General features: G+C 38.9%; 1 protein-coding gene across 4 annotated transcripts in view; it reads left to right on the top strand.

Annotated features, from left to right (window-relative positions):
- Positions 1-274: 274 nt before the first annotated feature.
- Positions 275-21505, top strand: part of LOC148871138 (Transducin/WD40 repeat-like superfamily protein) — a 47099-nt gene continuing 25868 nt past the window's right edge. For 2 of the 4 annotated variants that reach the window (XM_088971120.1, XM_088971117.1), the window contains exons 1-4: positions 281-1532; positions 3559-3685; positions 4008-4048; positions 13089-13209. In XM_088971120.1, the coding sequence (XP_088827246.1) occupies positions 1222-1532; positions 3559-3685; positions 4008-4048; positions 13089-13209 (600 nt within the window). In that variant the 5' untranslated portion in view covers positions 281-1221. Of the gene's footprint in view, positions 1533-3558; positions 3686-4007; positions 4049-13088; positions 13210-21505 lie in introns of all 4 variants that reach the window. The other 2 variants (XM_088971118.1, XM_088971119.1) reach the window with 2 other exon arrangements.

Genomic DNA, 21505 nt, shown 5'->3' with positions numbered 1-21505 from the left:
TCCCCATGAGCTAGTGTGCGCCCATGAGGAACCCTGGTAGCCATACTAGCCATTAACCAGGGCCGCCCCGCAAGGGGATGATGGTCTAAGAGTGCCAAGGTTAGGCACCCAAGGAGGTCGACCACCCCTCCTCAAGGAGTACGTTAAGCTTTCGGTGGTCTGCCTGAAGATGACATCAGTTCTCCCAAAAGTCTTACAGGCGAAAATGACGGGCATGTCCCCAACGTAAGCCTGCCAAGCGTAGGCAAGGCTAAGCCTGTTTTGAACCGTAACACGCTGGTAATCGGGCGGATTAGTCCTAGCAGCGTCGACCGAAAGAGTCGTAACGCTTTGAAGTGATGAACTTGCGTTGTATGCCTTCTGAGACTTGAATTAACGTCTGGTGCAGATTTATATGAAATTTCTTCGACCATAATCAGGATCGCAGGAGGTGCACAGTTTCTACCGAAAAAAAGAAAAAGTAACTTTTCTACCCAAAATCTACAGAAGTTGAACCCTCCACACACGGAAGAAAAAAATTGCTATTTTTCCCTTTCCTTTACCAAAATAAAAAGGATGAATGATATTCTAATTATGAGTAGGTTGTCGTTGTCCTCGGACTATGTATTTCCATAGACACCATCAGGCGGTGTCGAAGGAGCAGAGATCGGCGATGTGGCCTGTATGAGGTCGAGGACGTGGACGCAGCCGCTGCCGCTGCCGTGGATACCGAAATTCTGTGAAGTTGCATGGAGAGCGGTTCTCGTAGAAGGGGCTTAACTTGACGGCGTAGCCGTTGAAAGGGGGTTTCGAGACCGGTATTTTGTTTCTCAAGGGTTTTAGCTGTCTGGTTGAGGCCGGAGGTGGAGAAGAGGTGGGGCGGTGATCAGAGAGATGAGAGAGGGAGGGAGCTAGTTGTCACACGCGGGGACAGTGTCAGACGAGGTTGGGACAGCTGTAACTTTTTTATTGGGTTAGCTGCAAGATTTGCAGCTCGACGATTGGGATTCGTAATTGGATAGGAATCGAGGTGAGACAGTAAAAGGCAGGAGGAAGACTGAAATTTTGCAACTCTCAAGCCCTAAAATTCTACACTTTTTCTCTTTTATACCTCTTTGTTTGGGTTACTATGATCTCTTCCAATTCCCACCTGTTGTATCTCTATTTCTCCGACATCCTTGTTCTCAGCTGAAACCTTCAATATACAGCTTTTGGTTTGATTGCAGTAGTTTTGGCGGGAAAATGGAAAATGACTCTTTAATGGGAGAAAAATCAGCTGGCAATAAGGGAACAAAAAGCGGGGTAGGGGCGGGAGCCAAAAAAAGCAAGGGAGGAAAGAAGAGGAAGGCGGGAGTGGCCGCGACAGAGGGAGAGGCTTCGACAGATTGTATTGCGGATCAAGATACTCCGCGTGTAACGGTTTCGACGTTCGATTATAATGTTGACAATTACTTCAGAGCCGTGGATACGATTTCTAAGCTTTGTGGAGAGGAGGGGGAAGCTGTCAATGCGAGTGAGGTCGAACGTTTATCCACGATGATCATTTTCTTAAGGTTAGCTTTTGCTTTGTTTTTAGAAGGTTTCTTGTTGCAGCATTGTCATATATTGTGAGTTTTTATGTGGAAAGGGATTTTGTTTCGTTATATGTGAATGGGGTGCTTATGAATTGTAGTGTAGAAAGAAATTAAGTACCCCAAGTGCGGCTACCTGCCTCTAGATATCTACTTATTAAAATTCAAGCATTCAAACGACAACAGAGATAAGACATTAGGCACTGTGACTTAGATTAATTTAACGTTGCTTCTTTGGCATGTGGAGGGCATCCTGTATGACATTTGATCTTCTCTGGTATGGCTAAATTAGCTAATTTGTTTCTTTTGAAATGAGGGGGTAGATTGATGGGGAGATGTACTTCTCTTGCTACACTAAGATTTTAACCAACTGTAGGGGCTCTCTCTTTTCCTGTATCTTGGGTTTTAGTGGTTGGTAGTTGAAGGTGACTCCTTTACCATGATGAGTTGATGAAGATTGGGAGGAGACTTACTTGGACACTTAACATCATTAGGTCTCTTTAGCATGTCCAAGGTTGCCTGCTTTTCTTTTAGCTTGTTATATGTTTTTCAATTCTTCCTTTGACGATGTTTTAAAACCTTCAAGACATGAAGCATACACCTCATGAACTTTTTTTGATAGATGGAGACCTACTTGAGGGTCTTCAGAAGATCTAGATTCATCTTTAGACTGCTTCCCCTTTTGCGAGCCAACTAGATAGTTTTCATGTGAATCAACAATGTTCAAAATTGGGTAAGCTTTTGGTGTCCGGAGAATGGACTAAACATTGAATAGATATATCTCACAATAAATTACCTATGCTCATATCATACCATTGCCCATTATTTCTGTTAGAACTGTTATATATGTAGGCAGCAGGGTATATCAGTCATTGTTTTATATTTTGCTTAAGGAAGGGTAAATCTATAATTATACCCCCATTAAGTTATAATAAATAACAGATGGGCGGCAGAAAGAAGATTCACGATTTGAACTTCTTTGTGCTTTGTCCTATTCTTTTCTTATCTATTTGTTTTTACTCCTTATTCTCTTTCTTATTCTTATTTTCTTTTCAGTTTTACCTGCAATCTAAGATCAAGCCCAGGCTATTTTCGTGGTAATAGAGTAGTCAACACCATATATTTGGTTGGGTGCATAGTTTTCAAGGTGCCAAGGTGAGGCTAGGCGATAGGGGGCACCTTGTCACCTAGTTGTCTAGGTGTTGCCTAGGCGATGGATTTTTTTAAGTACAAAGCATATACCCTAAGGTAATTCCCTAGGTTCCATAACTATATTTCCTTAATAATAATCCATAATTTTCATAAGAAAAGTATAAACTTCATGTTGAAGTATAGAAAATCAACATATCCATGAGAAGAAAAGGAAGAAAGAAAAGAAAATTCAAAAAAATATAGGGGATGATAAAGGGGTGTTATATATATATCTTTATTCAATATTAATAAAACCGACTATTATTAATACCAATAAAAATATTTAAAAATGGCTTTAATGTCACTCTTCTCTACATTACCCCTGTCGTGGAGCATAGATGTTTGCTATGTTCAAATTGCTGAATACATTAAAACAATTGGTTCTTTCAACTTCCTTGGTTAAATGTCAGCCAATTGGTTTTCAGTCTTCACATAGGGCAAGCACACCTCTTGTGAGTCATTTTTTTTTTTCCAAACAAAGTGTCTATTCACTTTGACATGTTTAGTGCAATCATGTTGTACTGGGTTGTGAGCTATGCTAGTCGCAGATCTGTTGTCACAATATAATTTCATCAGTCCATCAGCTTGTATCCCAAGTTAAGTTAATAACAACTTCAACTATAATAACTCGTACTCCATGAGTCATACTTTAAATGCTACTTTTGCATTAGATTTTGTCACAATAGATTGCTTCTTCTCCATGTAACTAGTTTTCCATTGACTATTATGAAATATCAAGAAGTGTACTGATTGTTTAGGAATTTTTAGCTTTCATTAGTTTTATTGGCTTTTTAATTGAATTCTTGCATGTATACAGAGAGTGGAAGCATTATTATTACAAACCAAGAATCATTAAGTTCACTTGTGGAACTGAAAAACTGCAACAAAAAGATGTTGTTAATGGGATAAACTTACCTCAGTTCTCTTCTGCAACTGTTCCAGAGGTACTAGATTTGATATTTTCTTATTGGCATGCCATCATTTATTCTTTTTTGTATTTATTTAATAGAAAAAAGGGAGCTTATGGTTCCTTAAGCTTCTGGTACATCTCGTCAAACAAAGCCTATAGGTCATGATGTTTTCTCTCTTTTGATATGCTTTTTTTTTTTATACTCTTTTCTGATATGCGAGTTGGAATCTTGAACACTTCAAAAGTGGAGTTGCCAAGTTGCCCTCTAACTCTTAACATTTAAGTAGAAATTTCTGCACAAAAATTACATCCTTGAGAATATTGTTTTTAACTACTGAATTTGCATACTGATGCAGATGGACAGACTATCTGATGACACGGATTTTATAGAGTCAAGGTATTTTGATTGTTTTTTGTTTTAAATTTTAATGATAATTTATTGAATGATGTACCAGTAGCAATTCCCATAAATTATTGTTTGTATTTCTATTTGAAGATGCAGGTAATGCTTACATCCTGTAAATGATAACTGGAAATTCTTATTTTACTCCATTGATGCTTTCATGCTATTATACTTGTAATGCTAGTCAAGTCTAAGTTTTTCCTTGTCAACAATTTTTGTATTTTTGGCGGGTGTGGGTGCTGGAGCACTTGGCTTTGGGGTGTTTTTGTAGGTTGCAGTTGGCCGGGTGTGCCACCATTCTACTGCCACTCTTTTCTCAATGTTGATACCATTTTTTGGTTTTCTTTTGCTTAGACTGCAAAGCCTAAATAGGGGTTATGGCTTTGGAGGTTTAGTTTAGGGAGAGAGGAGAACTCTCTGTGGAGGAGGGTTGTGGTTGAGAAGTATGGAGTGGTGAGATTTGGCTGGGAATCAAGGGAGGTGAGGGCTTCATATGGGGTGAGAATGTGGAAGGAGATCGTGACTTTTAACAAGGAATTCAGAGACCTAACTAGCTTTGCAGTTGGGGATGGGTCTAAAATCAGATTTTGGGAGGATGACTGGTTTGGGGTGGGTAATCCGTGTGAGTTATGCCCGAGATTAAATAGGTTAACAGAGGCTGAAGTTTCTATCAGTGATTGTTATCAAAGAAGGGGGGATTGGTTGATTTGGAGTCTGAAATTCACGAGGCCTTTGCTGAATAGGGAAGTTGAAGAATGTATCTCTCTTTTAGAGAAACTAGAGGGTGTCAAACCTGCATTTCATCAGAGAGATGAGCTCTGGTGGAATCAATGCAGGAATCGAAAATTCACAGTCAAATCGTGCTATATGGCTATCAGAAGGTCTAACTCAGATTCAAGTCATCTTAAGGGAATCTGGGGAAACCCAGTCCCTCCAAGAGTTGAGGCTTTGGCTTGTCTGGTAGCAATGGACAACATTTTTTTTTTTTGAGGAGGTAAGGTAATTTTATTCAAAAAGTGAGAACATACAACAGAGCTCAGGTCAAGATAAACAGCCTGAGAACAACACAAGTTATAAGCTCCAACAAGACTGATACCGAAATAAAAGAGGCAAATTCAGGTGTCTGAACTCCTCAGTAACAGACACCTAAGAAATCAGCTTGCCCACTGCTCTCTACACTGGCTCTTCAGGCCTTTTAACTCTATTACAGAAAATTCTATTGTTCCTTTCAGTCCAAATGGACCACAAGACTGCTATAGGGATGGTCCTCCACACTAATTTTCCTTTCTTAGGCCTTTTACTTTCCAACAGCACAGCAGTCCTTGACTGACCTAGGCATAACCCAGCTGATGTCCATGGAATTCGGGAAATGCTCCCACACCTGAGAGGAGAGCAAGCAGTGAAGACAGAGATGATCTGTAGATTCTGGGAGGGGAACCACAAAGACCACAAGAAGGATCCAAAATTTGAATGCCACGCTTCTCAAGATTAGATGTGGATAGGCATTTGTCTAGGGCCATTGTCCACACCAGAAAGTTGGATCTAGATGGTTTTGTTGGATTCCAGATCTGAGTAGCAGGGAAGTCTGTGGGGCCTGAGGTGCACATTTTGGAAGCTAGAGACTTAACAGAAAAACAACCATCAGGGTTCCATTTCCAGCACCATTCATCTTCCAAGGATAGGTCTATCTTCTGCTTCTATAGAAGCTCCATCAGCTCCATAATCTCTTCTATCTCCCAGTCAAATAAGTTCCTCCTAAAGAGGGGTGTTCAAATAATAGAGTTTGCAGAAGAATATTAATTCTCAGCCACTGAGGAATCTTGGTTAGAAGTACACTGGAAAGGGAGAGGAAAAGTATCAGCCGGTGGACCTTCCAAAATTTAGTTCTATCCCCTTTGCCTATCTTGACTGAAACTCCTTCCAAGAAAACAGAGAAATTCTTCACGATGCCTTTCCAAAGGGAGTTACCCCAAATTGGAGGAGGATCCCTAGATCTCCAATTGGCCCACTCCACCCATATTTTCCAGCTATAAGGGTTCTCCACCAAGCATTCCTTTTAGAAGAAAACCTCCAAATCCACTTACTGAGAAGGGCTGAATTAAAATTCTTCAGTTTTTTTATACCCAATCCACCTTCTGCCTTAGGAAGGCACATTTGGTCCCACTTAACTAGGTGAATTTTGTTTTCATCTTCCCAACCCCTCCAAAGAAAGTTTCTCTGAAGCTGCTCCAATCTTTTTGCTACTTTGTTTGGGATAGGGAATAGAAACAGGAAATAAGTGGGCAGATTAGAAAGGGTATTTTTTATCAGAGTTACCCTGCCCCCCAAACAGAGGTATTTTGCCTTCCAAGAAGCTAATTTTTTCTCCAATCTTTCAATGACTATGTCCCAAACCGAGGAAGAAGACCAATTTGCCCCCAAGGGCAGACCCAAATATTTCACAGGGAGGAATTCAATCTGACAAGCCAGCACCTCATCACAATCTTCTAAATTGGCAACTTGACCCGCTGGAATAATTTAACTTTTGTTCAAATTAACTTTAAACCTAGAAACCACCTCAAACCAGGTTAAGATCCCAAGGACTAGATCAAACTGAACAGGGGAAGCATCCACAAAGCATAGTGTATCATTTGCAAATTGGAGAATATTGACCTTTTCCCCCTCGGGGGATATTGCAAATCCTTCCTAACAACCAGAATCAGCTGCCTTCTTGCAAAAAAAAAAAAAAAAAGGAAAGAATTTCCATAACACAGATAAAGAGCAAGGGGGAGAGGGGATCACCCTGTTTCGAACCCCTTAAACTGTCAAAAAACCCCGTTGATTGACCATTTATCAACACTGAATTTAGGAGAGGTTATATACATACTTTGATCCAATTCCTCCAATTTTGCCCAAAATTCATCTTCTGCAACACAAAATCAATACATCTCCAATTGACATGGTCGTAGGCCTTTCCAATGTCTAATTTACAAACCAGGTGGGGACTCCCTCTCTTCTTCTTGAATGAATAAGCTCATTAGCAATAAGTACTGAGTCAAGAATCTACCTTCCCGGGGCGAAAGCACTTTGATTGTTTGAAATTACACTACCTAAAGACCCCTTTCATTCTCTCAGCTAGAACTTTAGCCAAGATCTTGTAAAAACTGTGTAAGAGACTGATTGGCCTGAAATCTTTGATATTTACAGCTCCTTCAATTTTTGGAATGAGAGTGATAAAGGTAGTATTTAGACTTCTTTGCAGAGAAGCATTTACATAAAACGCCTGGAAGACATTCATCAAATCTTGTTTCACTATATCCCAACATTTTACATAAAAGAGATTGGTGAGACCATCCCACCCTGGGGATTTATCATCTTCCAACTTGTTAATGGCAGCCTTGATTTCCTCCACTGTAAAGGGTCTCTCAAGGAAAGATTTCTGATCTTCACTCAACTGCTTGAAGGGAAGGTTCTTGGGAAAAGGTCTAAGAGTCCAATTTTCTTTATAAAGATTTTTATAGAAAGTAGTTGCCACCACCTTCATTTCTGCTGCTGATTGCCCAGTTCTTCCTTCCCATTACAGCTTGCTGATTGAGGAAACTCTAGCTCTGGCATTTATCATTTTATGAAAAAAATGAGTGTTTTTATCCCCCTCATTCAACCAAGCCACCTTAGCTCTTTGCCTCCACTTGATTTCTTCCTTGACAGTCAATTTATCAAAATTAATTTTTGCCTGGGATCTCTTCAACCTCAAGTCTTCTGATAAGGAACCTACCTCTTCCGCTGAATCAATTTCCTCAATGATGCTCAATAAAGCTCTCTTTTCTGTTTCTGAACTCAAGTTTTCTCCAACTTTCAAAATTTTAATTTCTCTTTAATTGCACCTAGTTTTTTTTTTTTGCCAAAATAAAGGAGCTGGTACCCTCCACCTGAAGGTCTCTCCATACAGTCTTCAACAAGGGAATAAGCTTTTCATCTTTAAACCAAGCATTTTGAAGCTTGAACAGAGTTCTGATTTTTTCTCGATTGCCACAAACAAGCTGAATTGGGATATGATCTGAGAGTGGCCTGGGGAGGGCAATCTGCCTAAAATCAGGAAAAACCTCCTCCTAATTTGAAGAGACCAAAAACCTATCCAGTCTCACCAGAGTGGGATTGCCTTGATTATTGGTCCAGGTAAATTGATTGCCCTGAGAGCCATGTTCTCAGGTCCAATTGGAGTGGGGGATTCTCTTAGAGCTGAGATCCTGGCAATTATGGAAGGAGTTCAGAAAGCTAACGAAATGGATGTCAGAAAACTCATAATTGAAGGGGACTCGGAGATGGTGATAGGGTGGCAGAGGAAAGACAATTGTGGATTATGGAAATACAACAATGAGAGGAGAAATATCAAGTGGCTGGTGCAGGATATGGAATCAGGATGAGTTGGGTCAAAAGAACAGCTAACTCTATGGCTGATGGGCTAGCTAAACTGGGGATAGAAAGGGATGTAATGTTTTGGGCTAAGTTGTAACAAATTGCTTCTTCTTTTCCTCTTCTTTCTTTGAGGACTTAAGTTGTTCTGGAAGATAAGAGTGTTTGTCTTCCTTGCTGTAACTTTTCTTGTATTCTTGTGATATTTTAATAAAATTGCTGAATTTGTTATTGATAAAAAAAAAGAAAATCTGTTAATAAAATCAGCAAACTGAAACATCGCTCTTGTTCTTCTACCTCTGGTATTCTTTTCTTCAACAGACAAGGTAACATTGAAATCACCTCCAATGACCTAGGGATATGTCAATGTGCCCCTCACCTCTACCAATTCCTCCCAAAAATCATCCCGAAGATTCAGATCTGTAGGACCATAAACATTTTTTTTTCGATAATTGGACCATAAACATTTGTTACTTGGTAGATATTCCCATCTGAGAATTTCAGCACTAAAGAAATTGAGAAATTCCCAATATGGTAAGAGATTAAGCAGTTAAAAGAGGGATCCAAAAGGCTCAACAAACCCACTGCACTGCCCACTGCAGATTTTGATTTCCATCTAAGCTGCCCTTCACCCCAATTACTCCTAACAATGGCAGCACCCAAGCATTCCAGTTTAGTTTCTTGAAACAGAACAATCTTTGAATTAGATCTCTTCAGAGAATCACACATCTCCAATCTTCTTCTACCCGAACCCAAACCTCTTACATTCCAAGATAATATTTTTAAATCCATGACAACACTGCAAAAACAGATCAGAAGCAACCCTCAAAATCAGACTTTCTTGGCTCCCCTTGACGTCCCCTCACTACTACCACCTGCTTTATCATTTAGCCCCCAAGTAAGCCTCATCATCTCTTTGCTCCTCTTCGAATTTGTTCCTCCTTTCTTTGCTGCAAGCTTCCCTCTCTCCATAATGATGCTTTGTTCGACCCCCTCCAGAAATTTAATTGTTTCATCCTCCATCCCCTCCATTTAAACTCCTAAGAATTTTCCCAAACCCAAAAGTTGGAGGACTTACCACCTTGGATTGTCGAATTGGGTGCCTTGCCTTTGCTATTTCTTGAATGAACTGGACCTCCAATTAGCTCTCGCAAATCCAATTTTCTCCCCCCTCTTTCCTGTGAGTTGGACTGATGAAGATCCTCTCCCCTATCTTTGAACTGTTCATTAGTTCCCACCACAACAATAGGAGTAGCTTCTATCAGGTTCTCTTCCACCCGCACCAAAGAAAGGTGTTGCACCTCTGACCTTGTAGCCTCCATGGTTGGTGACACTGTCGAACAAAAAGAACTAGGAGACTAAAGAGGTGTTGTCTTTGGGTTCACTAGTTACTTTTGATCTTTGTCCACTTTTAACCACTTGTGAAGAAAGGCTTGCCAGATTGGATTAGTTTGGTGGGGACTTCTGAGCTCGTAATAGATTCTCCTGGTCCGAGCGAAGCTTGAGGTATGAAATTTGTTGGGTCTCCCTACAACTCTTTGACAAGGTTTCCTCCATGGGTGCCATGTGCATCTCCACCAGACATTGCTTTATCAATATTTTTAACTCTTTGACTCCTAAACTCCCCCAAACTTCCCAGGATTTAAAATTTGAACGCCTCTCTCGGGATTATTCCTTGAGGGGGCATCCTGACCCTCCAAAGCTTCCACGATCAGACGACTCGGATTATTACTGGTTCTATCTCCTCCTTCCTCGCTTCCACCACATGCTAGAGAGGTCAGCGGTGATCGGTAACAGAGATGAACAATACTAAGCTGTTTTTTAGGCAGGAGGTTCTCGCCAACATCCTCTAGAAAAAGAGTTTTTGAGAGCTCCGAATCCACCCTTCTCTTCATTTGGGAATTTTCATTCTCTGGGTCTCCCCATTTCCATCTACGAACAGACGACAAAATCTCAGGTCAAATACAGACAGAGAACAAAACTTCCCCAGCGGCTATCTCCACCTTTTCCGGCATAAGTAGCCGAGCCCAAAGGTCTATAGAAAAGGGACAAGATATTAGTAGGTGATAACAATCTTCACCGTGAGCTCTGTAGAGGGTACACCAATTGGGAGAAATACAGAGGAATGGTCTTCTCTTTTGTAGGTTATTTAGAGTGTTTACTTTCCCATGGAATACTTCCCAACAAAACGCCATAATCTTTGGGGGAACTGGCCTGCACCAAATTTCCTTTGATGGAAAGGGTTGTTGAGTAGAATGTTGAGAGATGGACTTTAAGAAAGAAGCACAAGTAAAGGTTCCATTGGGTCTAGGAGTCCACACCCTTTTATCTGCAGACCTTTGTGCTTTTCTTGTGCATCCTTCTTTAATTCTCTGATCCAAACCCTTAGTACGGGTTCTTCCTTTCCGGTGAAAGAGGTATGGTGCATACTGGTGCGCCCTAAGATAAAGGCTTTCAGCTGGGAAGTGGTGCTAGGAAAGATCAATACTTGTGATATACTTCAAAAAAAAAAAAAATGAGACCCAATTGGTGTCTCTCAACCAGTGTTTTAAGAATCTGACCAGAGTAAAAACCGGAATGCTCTCCGGGTCCTGATTAATCGGGTGCTTTGCACATCCAACCCGCCAAAACCATCATTTAACTGGGACTCGGAAAGGCCACTGGTTCCTGTTTTCAGGGTCTGACTATCCAGTCTGGGCCTAGTCTTAAAACATTGCTCTTAACCCATGTTTGTATCCTTTGTGAAGCTAATGGTGAGTCTGTTTTCCATTTACTAATCTCCTGCCGTTTTGTGAAATGCATGTGTGTGGGGTTTTGCTCCCTCTTTGGTTGTAGGTTGGTTCTCTTGCTGGGTGTGGCTAGACTTTTCAGCCCTGGATTCCTTGGACAGTCTAAGAAAAGAGGCAGAGTAATGTGGAGAGGCACTAAAAAGTAACAATGTTATTTTTAAAGAGACTAGCAGGTCTAAGGAAGCACTCATAGAAAGTATAAGTGTAAAAGTGGTGCATTGGGTAAAGACAATCGAGGAGATTTCAAGGATTATTTGGTGGATTATATCCTGAGAGCTTGGGGAGCGGTTGCAGCCTCTTCCACTTTGACTAGCCAAACCCATGAAGTTTGGAAACCTTCAAGCACCAATAGATTGAAGCTAAACTTTGATGGTAGCTCACATGGCAAACCAGGCTCTTCTGGGATGAGATGTGTCATAAGGGATGGGAATGGACTAATTGAGGTCATGTACTCAAGACCTTTAGGGATGGGAGACTCCCTAAATGCAGAAATAACAGCCCTTTTATATGGGATGAGACTAATAAAGTAATTAAGTTTCAGAAGGATGGAGGTTGAAGGGGACTCTATTGTGGTAATATCTTGGCTGAAAAACAGAAATCAAGGTGTGTGGACTCATAGACATACTTTGAGGGAGATTGGATGCATTACTAGAGGGGTTGAAGCAACTTTTTCTTGGGTCAGAAGATCTGCAATTGGCTTGGCAGATTTGTTAGCCAAGCAAAGGGTAACTAGAAATCAGGTGTTTTGGATTGCAAAGTAATATACTTTGTGGGGCCAGGCTGGTAACTAGTCTGGTGTGTAACGTTATGCTAATTTATTAATGAAATCTTCTGTTATGAATAAAAAGAATATTAGTGTTTGCACTTGTTTTAGTTATAGTTCATAATATATTCTGTCCCTCCCCAGACTCTGCATTGGCAGGAGCTTTGTGCACTGGGCTGCCCTTTTTTATTCAATATTTTTTAATAACTCAACAATTATTACATTGTTTATGTCATGCATATCATTATAAAATATAACTTAAAACTAAATTATAGCACCCATGTCACTAAATCCTTTTTTTCCAGGCTAGCTGAGTTTGGTACCTTGTACTTGTGTTAGATTCTCATACTTGTACCTTCATGTAACATAAGCAGATCGTTGGGCCAAAGTGTTTTGTTTAGCATCCCAGTTCTTATTCCTTGGTGAGTTGTGAGATATGGTTCAATGTTTATAATTTCTTGTCTAAAGCTTCTGGATCTAAGAGCATTTTAGTGTATGACGACCTGGTAGTTTCTGTAGTGCTTTTTGTTGTTTTCTTCACTCTTTCTTTTGGCTCCCTGGAACCTCTGTCAATTAGTCATTCTATCTTGTTGTCCTTTATGAGTTTGTGCTGTGATAAAGAAGTGGGGGAGGACTGACCATGGAACCGTGAGCGTTAGTCTATTAGACGTGAAATCATCAGTTAAATATTGGACATTGACTTATCACTCTTTGGCTTCCACAACATGGTTGACATAATTCGACAGACTCAAAGAGTCATTTTTTTGATCAATTAGTGGTGAAATTTATTGAAGAACAGGAATATGTATACAAGATTTACATAATTGGACATAGACTCAAGAGTCATTTTTTTGATCAATAAGTGGTGAACCTTTATTGAAGAATAAGAATATGTAAGCAAGTTACACAAGCAGTATATAGACTCATGGTTCATGACCACTCTTGCAAACATAATTATCTCCACCAATACATCAATAGATTTGGCACATCAGTAGAAACTATGAACTTTATTTGCTCACTCTCTTTCTCTCTCTCCAGAAAAAAAAGTATTGTAGATTTTAGTAGTTAAGTGTTTGATCTTGACTTTCAGAATATCCCTTCTTAAATCTTGTTGCAGCAAAGATTTTATCTTGTATGTTGGAGGTCCTGTCTGGGCATTGGATTGGTGTCCGAGGCTACATAGGAGTTTCGATTGTCATATTAACTGTGAGGTACTTAAAGATATCTACCTTGGAACTGTCTGAATACTCTATTTCTTGTTGTAACTTTTCAATAATTGACTCATTTTGTTTGTAATGACTGGTATTGCAGTCAGTTCTAATCATTTCCATTTCTTTGGACATGAAACACCATTTTTTCTTTTCTGATTGGTAGGATAAAATTTATTAAACAAAGGAAAAGTGCATATGAAATGTATAAATAGAAAGATGAAGAGTCAACCAGCCAAAATGTATAAATAAAAATGTACTTTTTATAATTATAAATATAATTATATAAACCTTATATATTAAAATCAATAAATATTATAATATAGTTGAATTCAGATTTTGGTCAGACCAGATATAGTCAAATCCGAATCTCATCTGATTATTAATTGGATGCAGATTGCAAAATCCAAATTCGATTGGATTAGATAAATATGGGCCCGTTTGGCAAGTCTTTCTGAGAAGATCTTCTTGTAGCTCTAACGGTCAATAGACGCACTGTGCTTTTGACATAAGATCTGGGCAGCCCGAAGACCGTTTGGCAGAAGCGCATCGTTCCGTGTGTTGTTTCGGGTCTTTCCGCGTGAGATTAAAATGTGGAAGATGCGGGAAGCTTCATTTGGAGCTTCCCGAAATCAGCCCAAAATGGGCTTCCCACGTCTTTTCGGCACCCCGTTTTTTGGCGGCGAGATCTTCTGCGTGCCAAATGCGAATAGACCGATTTTCAGTCTTCCCAGCTTGTAAGCAGCTGAAATACCGCGCAGAAAGATGCGCCAACCGGGGCCTACATCATCTGAATCTTAGATAATCGGATCAGATGTCAGATCGGTGTGGAGTTTTGGTTATCATTGCGAGGCCTACTTGGAGTTACTTTAAAGTCCTTATTTGCATACTATGAGTTTGTTTTGGTTTTAAAGCAAGTAGAAGTTGTTCTGGGTTAGTTTTTGGTTCAAAATTGAGTAAAATGGACTTGAGTTCTTGTGGGAAGTCTAAAAATAGTGTCACTGTAATTAAAAAAATGAGTTGCCTTGATTTGATAATTAAAGTTTGGTTTTCTGAATTCTGGTTGTTGCCAGGTATTTTTCAATCTTATCTTCTTTGCTGTTTATTATAGGAGCAAGAGTTCCTTTTGATCTCTTTTTCATTCTTTAGTGAACAATACTCTATACTTACTACTCCCATCCTAGTGTTTTAGAAGCACAAGGGCACAAGGCATAAGGTGAGGTGCATGCCTTTTTGATCCAAGGTCCAAAATTTTATACAATTCAAAAAGGTAAGAATATAAATAGTATTAATTCAGAAAAGTGCAAACTTGAATTTTAAAATAAACAAAATGTTTTAAAAATCTTAGTGGCTCAAATTACCCAAACGTAGCATATAATATAAACATATTAAAAGTGAAAATGTAGAAATAAAATCAAACGTAACATATAAAACATATTCAACAATGTGAAACTATAAGTCTGTTCATCTCTCACAATTTAATTACTTTAGCTTGGGTGGCTAATGTGATGTTAAGCATCTTGCTTTCCTAAATCTACAAGATTGGCCTTCTGCCTCCATAAAGGCCCCTTGAGGCAAGCCAAAACAAGTCCATACAAGGGTCCTAAATTTTTGGTCCATACATAAAGAGATTGGTTTTGATATTTTAGTTGTAGTTCATTATATTTTAGGATTAGGAATCAAATGTTGTTCAATAAGGAATGACTTGTATTACAAAGGATGAGAAAACTGGGAATAATCCTATTCTTGTGACTACCTCTCAGACTCAAGGATTAAAATTTGATATGATATGCCCTGTCCGTATATGTGCATCCAGATGCGCATGGATACCATAGTTTTCAAGGCGCCAAGGCAAACCTAAGCGACAGGGGAGTGCTTAGTCGCCTGGTCGCCTAGGCATCGCTTATTGTCTAAGAAGAAATAAAATAAAAAGGGGATGAACTCCTATTTTTGCCGTTTAAATAGAAATGACAGAAGGACAGAGCCCCTATCTTTCTTCCAGAAAAAGAAACGGACCTGTGTTCCTTGTTCAAAAAAAGAAGGGGTGGCACCCCTGTTTTTTGTTCCAAAAAAAAAAAAAGAAAAAGGAGGGGCGGAGCCCTTATTTTTGCTCAAAAAAAGAAAAAGAAGGGGCGGAGCCCCTGTTTTTGTTCCAAAAAAAAAAAGAAAAAGGAGGGGTGGAGCCCCTGTTTTTGCTCAATAAAAGAAAAAGAAGAAGGAGAGGAGCCCCTGTTTTTGCTCAAAAAAAAAAGAAAAAGAAGGGGCGGAGCCCCTGTTTTTTGTTCTAGAAGTAGAAGACGAAGAGAAGAGGAGGAAAGAAGGGGTGGGGCCCTGTTTTTGTTCCAAAAAAAAAAAAGAGAAAAAGGAGGGGCAGAGCCCCTGTTTTTGCTCAAAAAAAAAAAAAAAGAAAAAGAAGGGGTGGAGCCCCTGTAAGAAGAAGAGGAGGAGGAGGAGGCATACGTTGAATGTGATTGATTTCCCTTTCTAAGACATACAACTTGGAGCCTGACGAGGATATCTCTCGAACTCTCTTCGAATATCATATCTCTCAATTAAGAAGATTAGAAATTAATAACAAATTTATTATAATATGAAAAAGTAAAAACAATGATTTGGTGCATCAGGTTTATGCTTATATTATAAACTTATAATATAACAAGAATATTAAAACAGGTAACAGGTAACATGCTATATATAATCGCTTGTAACCGTATGGCGTTTGTGTGAGACGAGCCCCAAAAAGCACCTACACGCCTAGGCCTTGACAACTACGATGGACACATGCACATTTTAAAAAGTTCAAAACTTTGGGATGATAGATCCCATTCCTATAATTTTTATAAAATGAAAAAAGTAATTGAGCAAAAGCAGTGTCAGTCATTATTGATACAAACTGATAAAAAGACTGCTTTATGTTTAGTTTAGTGCAGCAGGGGTAATTTTGTAATTTTAATATCCTTGGGATGCTTCTAAATTTTACTTATCTATTTTTATGATTGCCCTAATACAAAAGCTGGCGCCGCCAGCACATTTTTTGAGCTCTCAAACTTCTCTCTTCCTCTCTTCTCTCCTCTTCTTCTCCCCTCAGCCCTTGCCTTCATTCTTTTCTGTTTAATATGGTATCAGAGTGGGTTTATTAGACCTGAAAGCAAGATCGGCCAAGCTTTTTCCTTAAACTAGTTACAGTGTTTTTTCTTGGAGAAGCCAGATAAAAAGCATTGAAGAACCTTTTTCAACCTTTTTTCTTTTTTTCTTGGTTGTGTACCAAGACAGAATGTGTACCAGGTTCGTGTGACTGATGTGAGGTGATCAGAACTTATTTTCTGCCCTTTTTCTGTGGATTGTGTGATCCCTGTGGTGTGTTTGTAGGTTGTGATGACCTGTATGTGCCGTAACAGCAGTAAAGTGAAAAGTTTGGTGACTGTAGGGCTGTATTGTGGTGTTGTTTTACTGTTCTTAGGTGCAGTACAGATATTTCCAGCAATAGTAGATAGTGTGAAAGGGAGAAATTGACCTTCTTTGTGTGAGATTGTGTGTGGACTTAGGAGTGGTGTTGGACTGCATGCCCCTTGATTTTTCGTGGTTGGTTAGGTGTGACCTGAAGCAGTTATCATGAATATTGAATACTCCGCCACCTCCAGTGTCTCCTCAATGCAGAATGGGATGAGTGGGGGTATAGATTTACCCTTTCCTATGGTTGTCATTCCTCTAGATGGATCAATTACCTAGAATGGTTGAAGGGGATCAGGTTATACATTACTACACGGGGAAATGTAGGGTATATAAATGGGAAAATTAAAGAACCCAATTCTGGGATGCAGAGCATGATAGGTGGAACCAAGAAAACAACATGGTAATGTCATGGCTCTTAGTGTCTATGCTACCTCAAGTGAGAAGAAATTTTATGTGGGCTGAAACAGCCTATGAAATCTGGGAACAAGTTAAGTTAACCTATTTTGAACTGTGTCACTATACAAAGATTTATCAGTTGTAGGCAGAGCCATCTACTTGTAAACAAGGGAAGAGAAGTCTTTTTGTATACTATTTGGACCTGACTTCCATCTGGAAGGAGTTGGATCATTACTAGAGTGTGGACTGGAAGTGTGATGAAGATGCTAAGGCTTACAAGTCCCTTGTTTCATATCAACAAGTGTTTGCCTTCCTCCTAGGCCTGAATCTTGTGTATGAGTCTATTAGGGTGCAAAACCTAGGAAGCAAGGATCTCCCATATGTTCAAGAAGTGTATGCCCTAGTATAGTTAGAGGAAAGTAGAAGAAATTTGATGAGCAACTTTGAGAGAGAATCAATTGCTTTGGCAGCTAAAGGAAGTGTAGTTGTAGGTGAGGAAAATTCCTTTAAGAAGGGGGGTTTCCAGAAGAAAGTAGATGACAAGGACAAATTATGGTGCACTCATTGTTAGAGATCTCGTCACACTCGTAATATTTGTTGGGATCTTCATGGGAAGCCGAAGTGGGCTCAAGAGTTGAACAAGAAACAAGGTTTAGACCAGAATAAGAAACCATGACAACAAGGTCCAAGGAAGTTCAATGCAGCAAATATGGCTTCTCAAGACACTCAAACCCTCTAGTACTATTGTGGCTCAGGCATGTCCTTTTGGTTCTGCCCCTAGGGAGGATATCATTAATTCCTTCTGTGATTATTTGGAGCTGTATGGTAGGGCAATTCATTAGATGGATACTGCCTCTCCTCCCTTGACTTCATTTTCTCCTACATCAGGTAACTTTGCCATAGCTTTCCATGTGCCATCTCATTCCTTGGAGTCCCCTTGGATAAATGATTCTGGACCATTAAACCATATGACTAATAAGTCATTGTTTTCAGGCCTATCATCTTCTCTCTAGCAATGATAAGGTGTGACTAGTTAATGGTTCGTTCTCCACCATTGTTGATCAAGGAACCATCTCCCTTCCTTTTGGTCAAAGAACATGCAAAACATTAAAAAGAGGAAGTATGGTGGAGGGGCTCTTCATGCTGGAAAATAAGGCTACCTTGCGGTCATTGGGTCCAAGAGTTGATCTAGTAAGAGTTAGGCTTATATGTAGCACATTCGTCTTGGTCATTTATCTTTTGAGTCATTAAACATTTTGTTTTTGGAGTTGTTTTAGTCGGTGTCAGTCAGAGTCCATATTGTCAAACTTATCAATTGAGTAAAATTGTAGAAATCATTGATGATTATTCTAGATATAGATGGATGTATGCAATGAGATCTAGTGATGAAGTGCCCAAAATTGTAAAATATTTCCAATGCATGATCTTCACCCAATTTCAAACTGAAATCCAAGTTTTCCAATACGGTAATGCCAAAGAATATTTTCATAGTGACCTCATGGATTTTTTTTTGCTTTGTGTGTGGGTCCCTTCATTGTAGCTCATGTGCTTGAACGCCCCAACAAAATGGCATTATTGAAAAGAATTGCAGGAAAAATATAACATAAATTACAAAAACAGGTATCAAAAAGACAAATTATAAAAACAGAAATTGCAGGAAAATATAACAGAAATTATAAAAACACAGAAAATGAAGATAAATAGCAAAAATTACAGAAAAATGCTAACAAAAAACATGGAAGATGAAAAAAATAGAAATTGCAGAGAAAATACAGAAATTATAAAAAATACAGTAAATGAAAAAAACTAACATAAATTACAAAGAAAGAAATTCATAGACCGACACCCATTCAACAGGAGGTTTTGATCTGATACTTCTGATTCTGATCATAATTTTGCTTTGTTTAGATCTAATAAAAACTTTCGTTCTCCATGGTAAAAATTACAGAAACCTCTTGTATGTTGACATTGACACCAGATTGATGGCCTTCTTGAAGCAATTCACAGCGAGGTCATGTTTATGGAAATCATACCAGATCAAACCTGTTTTATAGAAGGAAGATGTGGATTTGAATTAGTGAGATCTGACGGAAACAGCAAATCAGTTGAGATCTTAAAGAGTTTAACCAGGTCTTTGTTGACCTTCACTTGGGCTGCTGAGGATCGTATTCCTATGGCATTTGAGAGATCAAACCAGGCATTCCACAGACAATAGCATAGCTTCTATCTTTGAAGCTTACTGGAATTGACAACAGAGTGACAGTGCTTAATCCACAGACATTACTTTTCTGCAACTTCACATAGACTTTCTCTGGCAATGGTTATTCAAGGGAGAGACATTGGGTTTATTTGATCAAAACTTTGATTTCTTTGAGTATTTGAAATTGAGATTCATGACCACAGCCTAATCTCCAGCAAAAGTTTAAAGATCTTCATTATTGACGCTGAACTAAAACAAGAGGCCAATGGGTCACCCGTTGGATAACCATGACCCAACCCACCCAAAGCATTAAATTTTCTTTTATTGGGTTACCCAACCTGCAAATGATCCAGATTAAATGGATACAACCTAACCCATCAATTAATGGTTGGGTTAGATGGGTTAGTGGGTTGGGTTAAAAAATTGCCACCCCTAACCCCCGACATCTAACTTCCTAAATCTGAACTTTGATGGAAGCTTCATAGGCAATATGGGGTTGGTTGGGGTAGGGGGTGTCTTCAGAATGAAGAGTGGTGGCTTTGTATTCTGGACCATTGGAGCACAGTGATGCACTGATTGCAGAAATGGTCAGCTTATTGCAGGGGTTAAAGTTGGTTAAACAATTTGGTTTCCACAATCTAGAAGTGGAAGGGGAATCTCAGGTGATCATCTTTTGGACAAGATGCAGTACCCAAATCCCTTGGGTTTTCCGGCACAACTTTAGGGAGATTGAAAACTTAATAAGGGTGCTAAATGTTTCTTTTAAATGGTTGAGAAGAACAGCAAATGGAATGGGAAACACGCTAGCCAAACAAGGGGCTTTAAGACAGGCAGTATTTTATTTTGTGCAAATTTGTGAACTCTTGTTGTTTGGGGTGGATTGTACATCCACCTTATTCTTGTAATTTTTAAGTTTGCATTAATAAAATTACTTTATGATGATAAAAGAAATCAAAGTGGGATTTTTCTTACTATTCTACATTTTTTGGTGATGAGAAATCTAGCTTCCTAGGTTTGTTATTTATTTTTTCTATTTTTTCCATGAGAAGATAATCTCTACCCTATTTTGCCTCTCACTTCTCTTCCTAGATTTCTTTTCTTTTTGTTGTTTTGTTTTGTTTTGTTTTGTTTTTTTTTGTTTTTTTGTTTTTTTGTTTTTTTTTTTTTTGCATAGACTAAAGCAACTGTGTTGTTTCCTTTCTTCTAAACTGTTGGATAACCAGAAATCTAGTATCAATTATATGGATAATTCATTAGATGATCGTATTAGTGAAAAATTTTGATGATGGAAATTTTTGATAATCTAAAACTTTATGGGTCATCTCCAAGGTTTAGCACTTGGTCCATATTTATTTGCACTAGTCAAAGATGAATTGACTAAACATATTCAAGAGGAGGTCCTGTGGTGTTTGACGTTTGCTGATGACATAATATTAATTATTGAAACTAATGAGGAGTTAAATACAAAATTTGGTTTATGAACAAATACATTGGAAAGAAGAGGCTTTAAAATAAGTAGGACTTGAACATATGCAATGTAAAGTTATCAATAATAGGAGTACAAACCAGGATAAAATTGTGATTAGTCCAATTGGAGACCAAGAGAGATCTCAATGTGACCTCTTCCACTACCTGGTTCGATAATTCTTAACAAAGGAGAGATTGGAGAGGATGTTGCTCATATAACTAGAGCAGGATGGGCAAAATGGAAGGGTGCATCCGGAGCCTTATGCTATGGGCAAATTGCATTTTGGCTAAAAGAATATTCTATAAAATGGTTGTAAGGCTAGCTATGTTGGACAGTTAAAGAAATGGCATCTCCAAAAAAATGAGTGGAAAATTATCAAAGAAATGAGTGGCAAAAATTAGTATGCTTGGATGAATGGTAAAACTAAAAAAGATTGGGTTAGAAATGAAGTCATATGAAGGAACTAGGAGTAGATCCAATAGGCAATGCAATGAGAGAAAGTAGACTGAGGTGTTCTGTTCGCATGCATAGAAGATGTCAACAACACCCATAAGAAGAAATGATCTGTTTCAACTTGAAGGGTCTAGAAGGGCTAGGGGTAGACCAAAAAGGACATGGGTCCAAGTGGTAAGAAATGGTTTAATTGCCTATAATTTGATGATGGATATGGCACTAAACAGAATGGAATGGTAAAACAGTATTTTTTTTTTATTTTGATAATGGTAAAACAGTATTCATCAAGCCAACCATATATAGTTGGGACGAGGCTTGGATGATGATGG

This window comes from Nelumbo lutea, chromosome 2 (assembly GCF_056320005.1).
Source record: "Nelumbo lutea isolate HS-2025 chromosome 2, American lotus-T2T, whole genome shotgun sequence".
NCBI lineage: Eukaryota > Viridiplantae > Streptophyta > Magnoliopsida > Proteales > Nelumbonaceae > Nelumbo > Nelumbo lutea.
The sequence above is the reverse complement of the archived record's forward strand: the minus strand, read 5'-3'. Positions and strand labels throughout refer to the sequence as shown.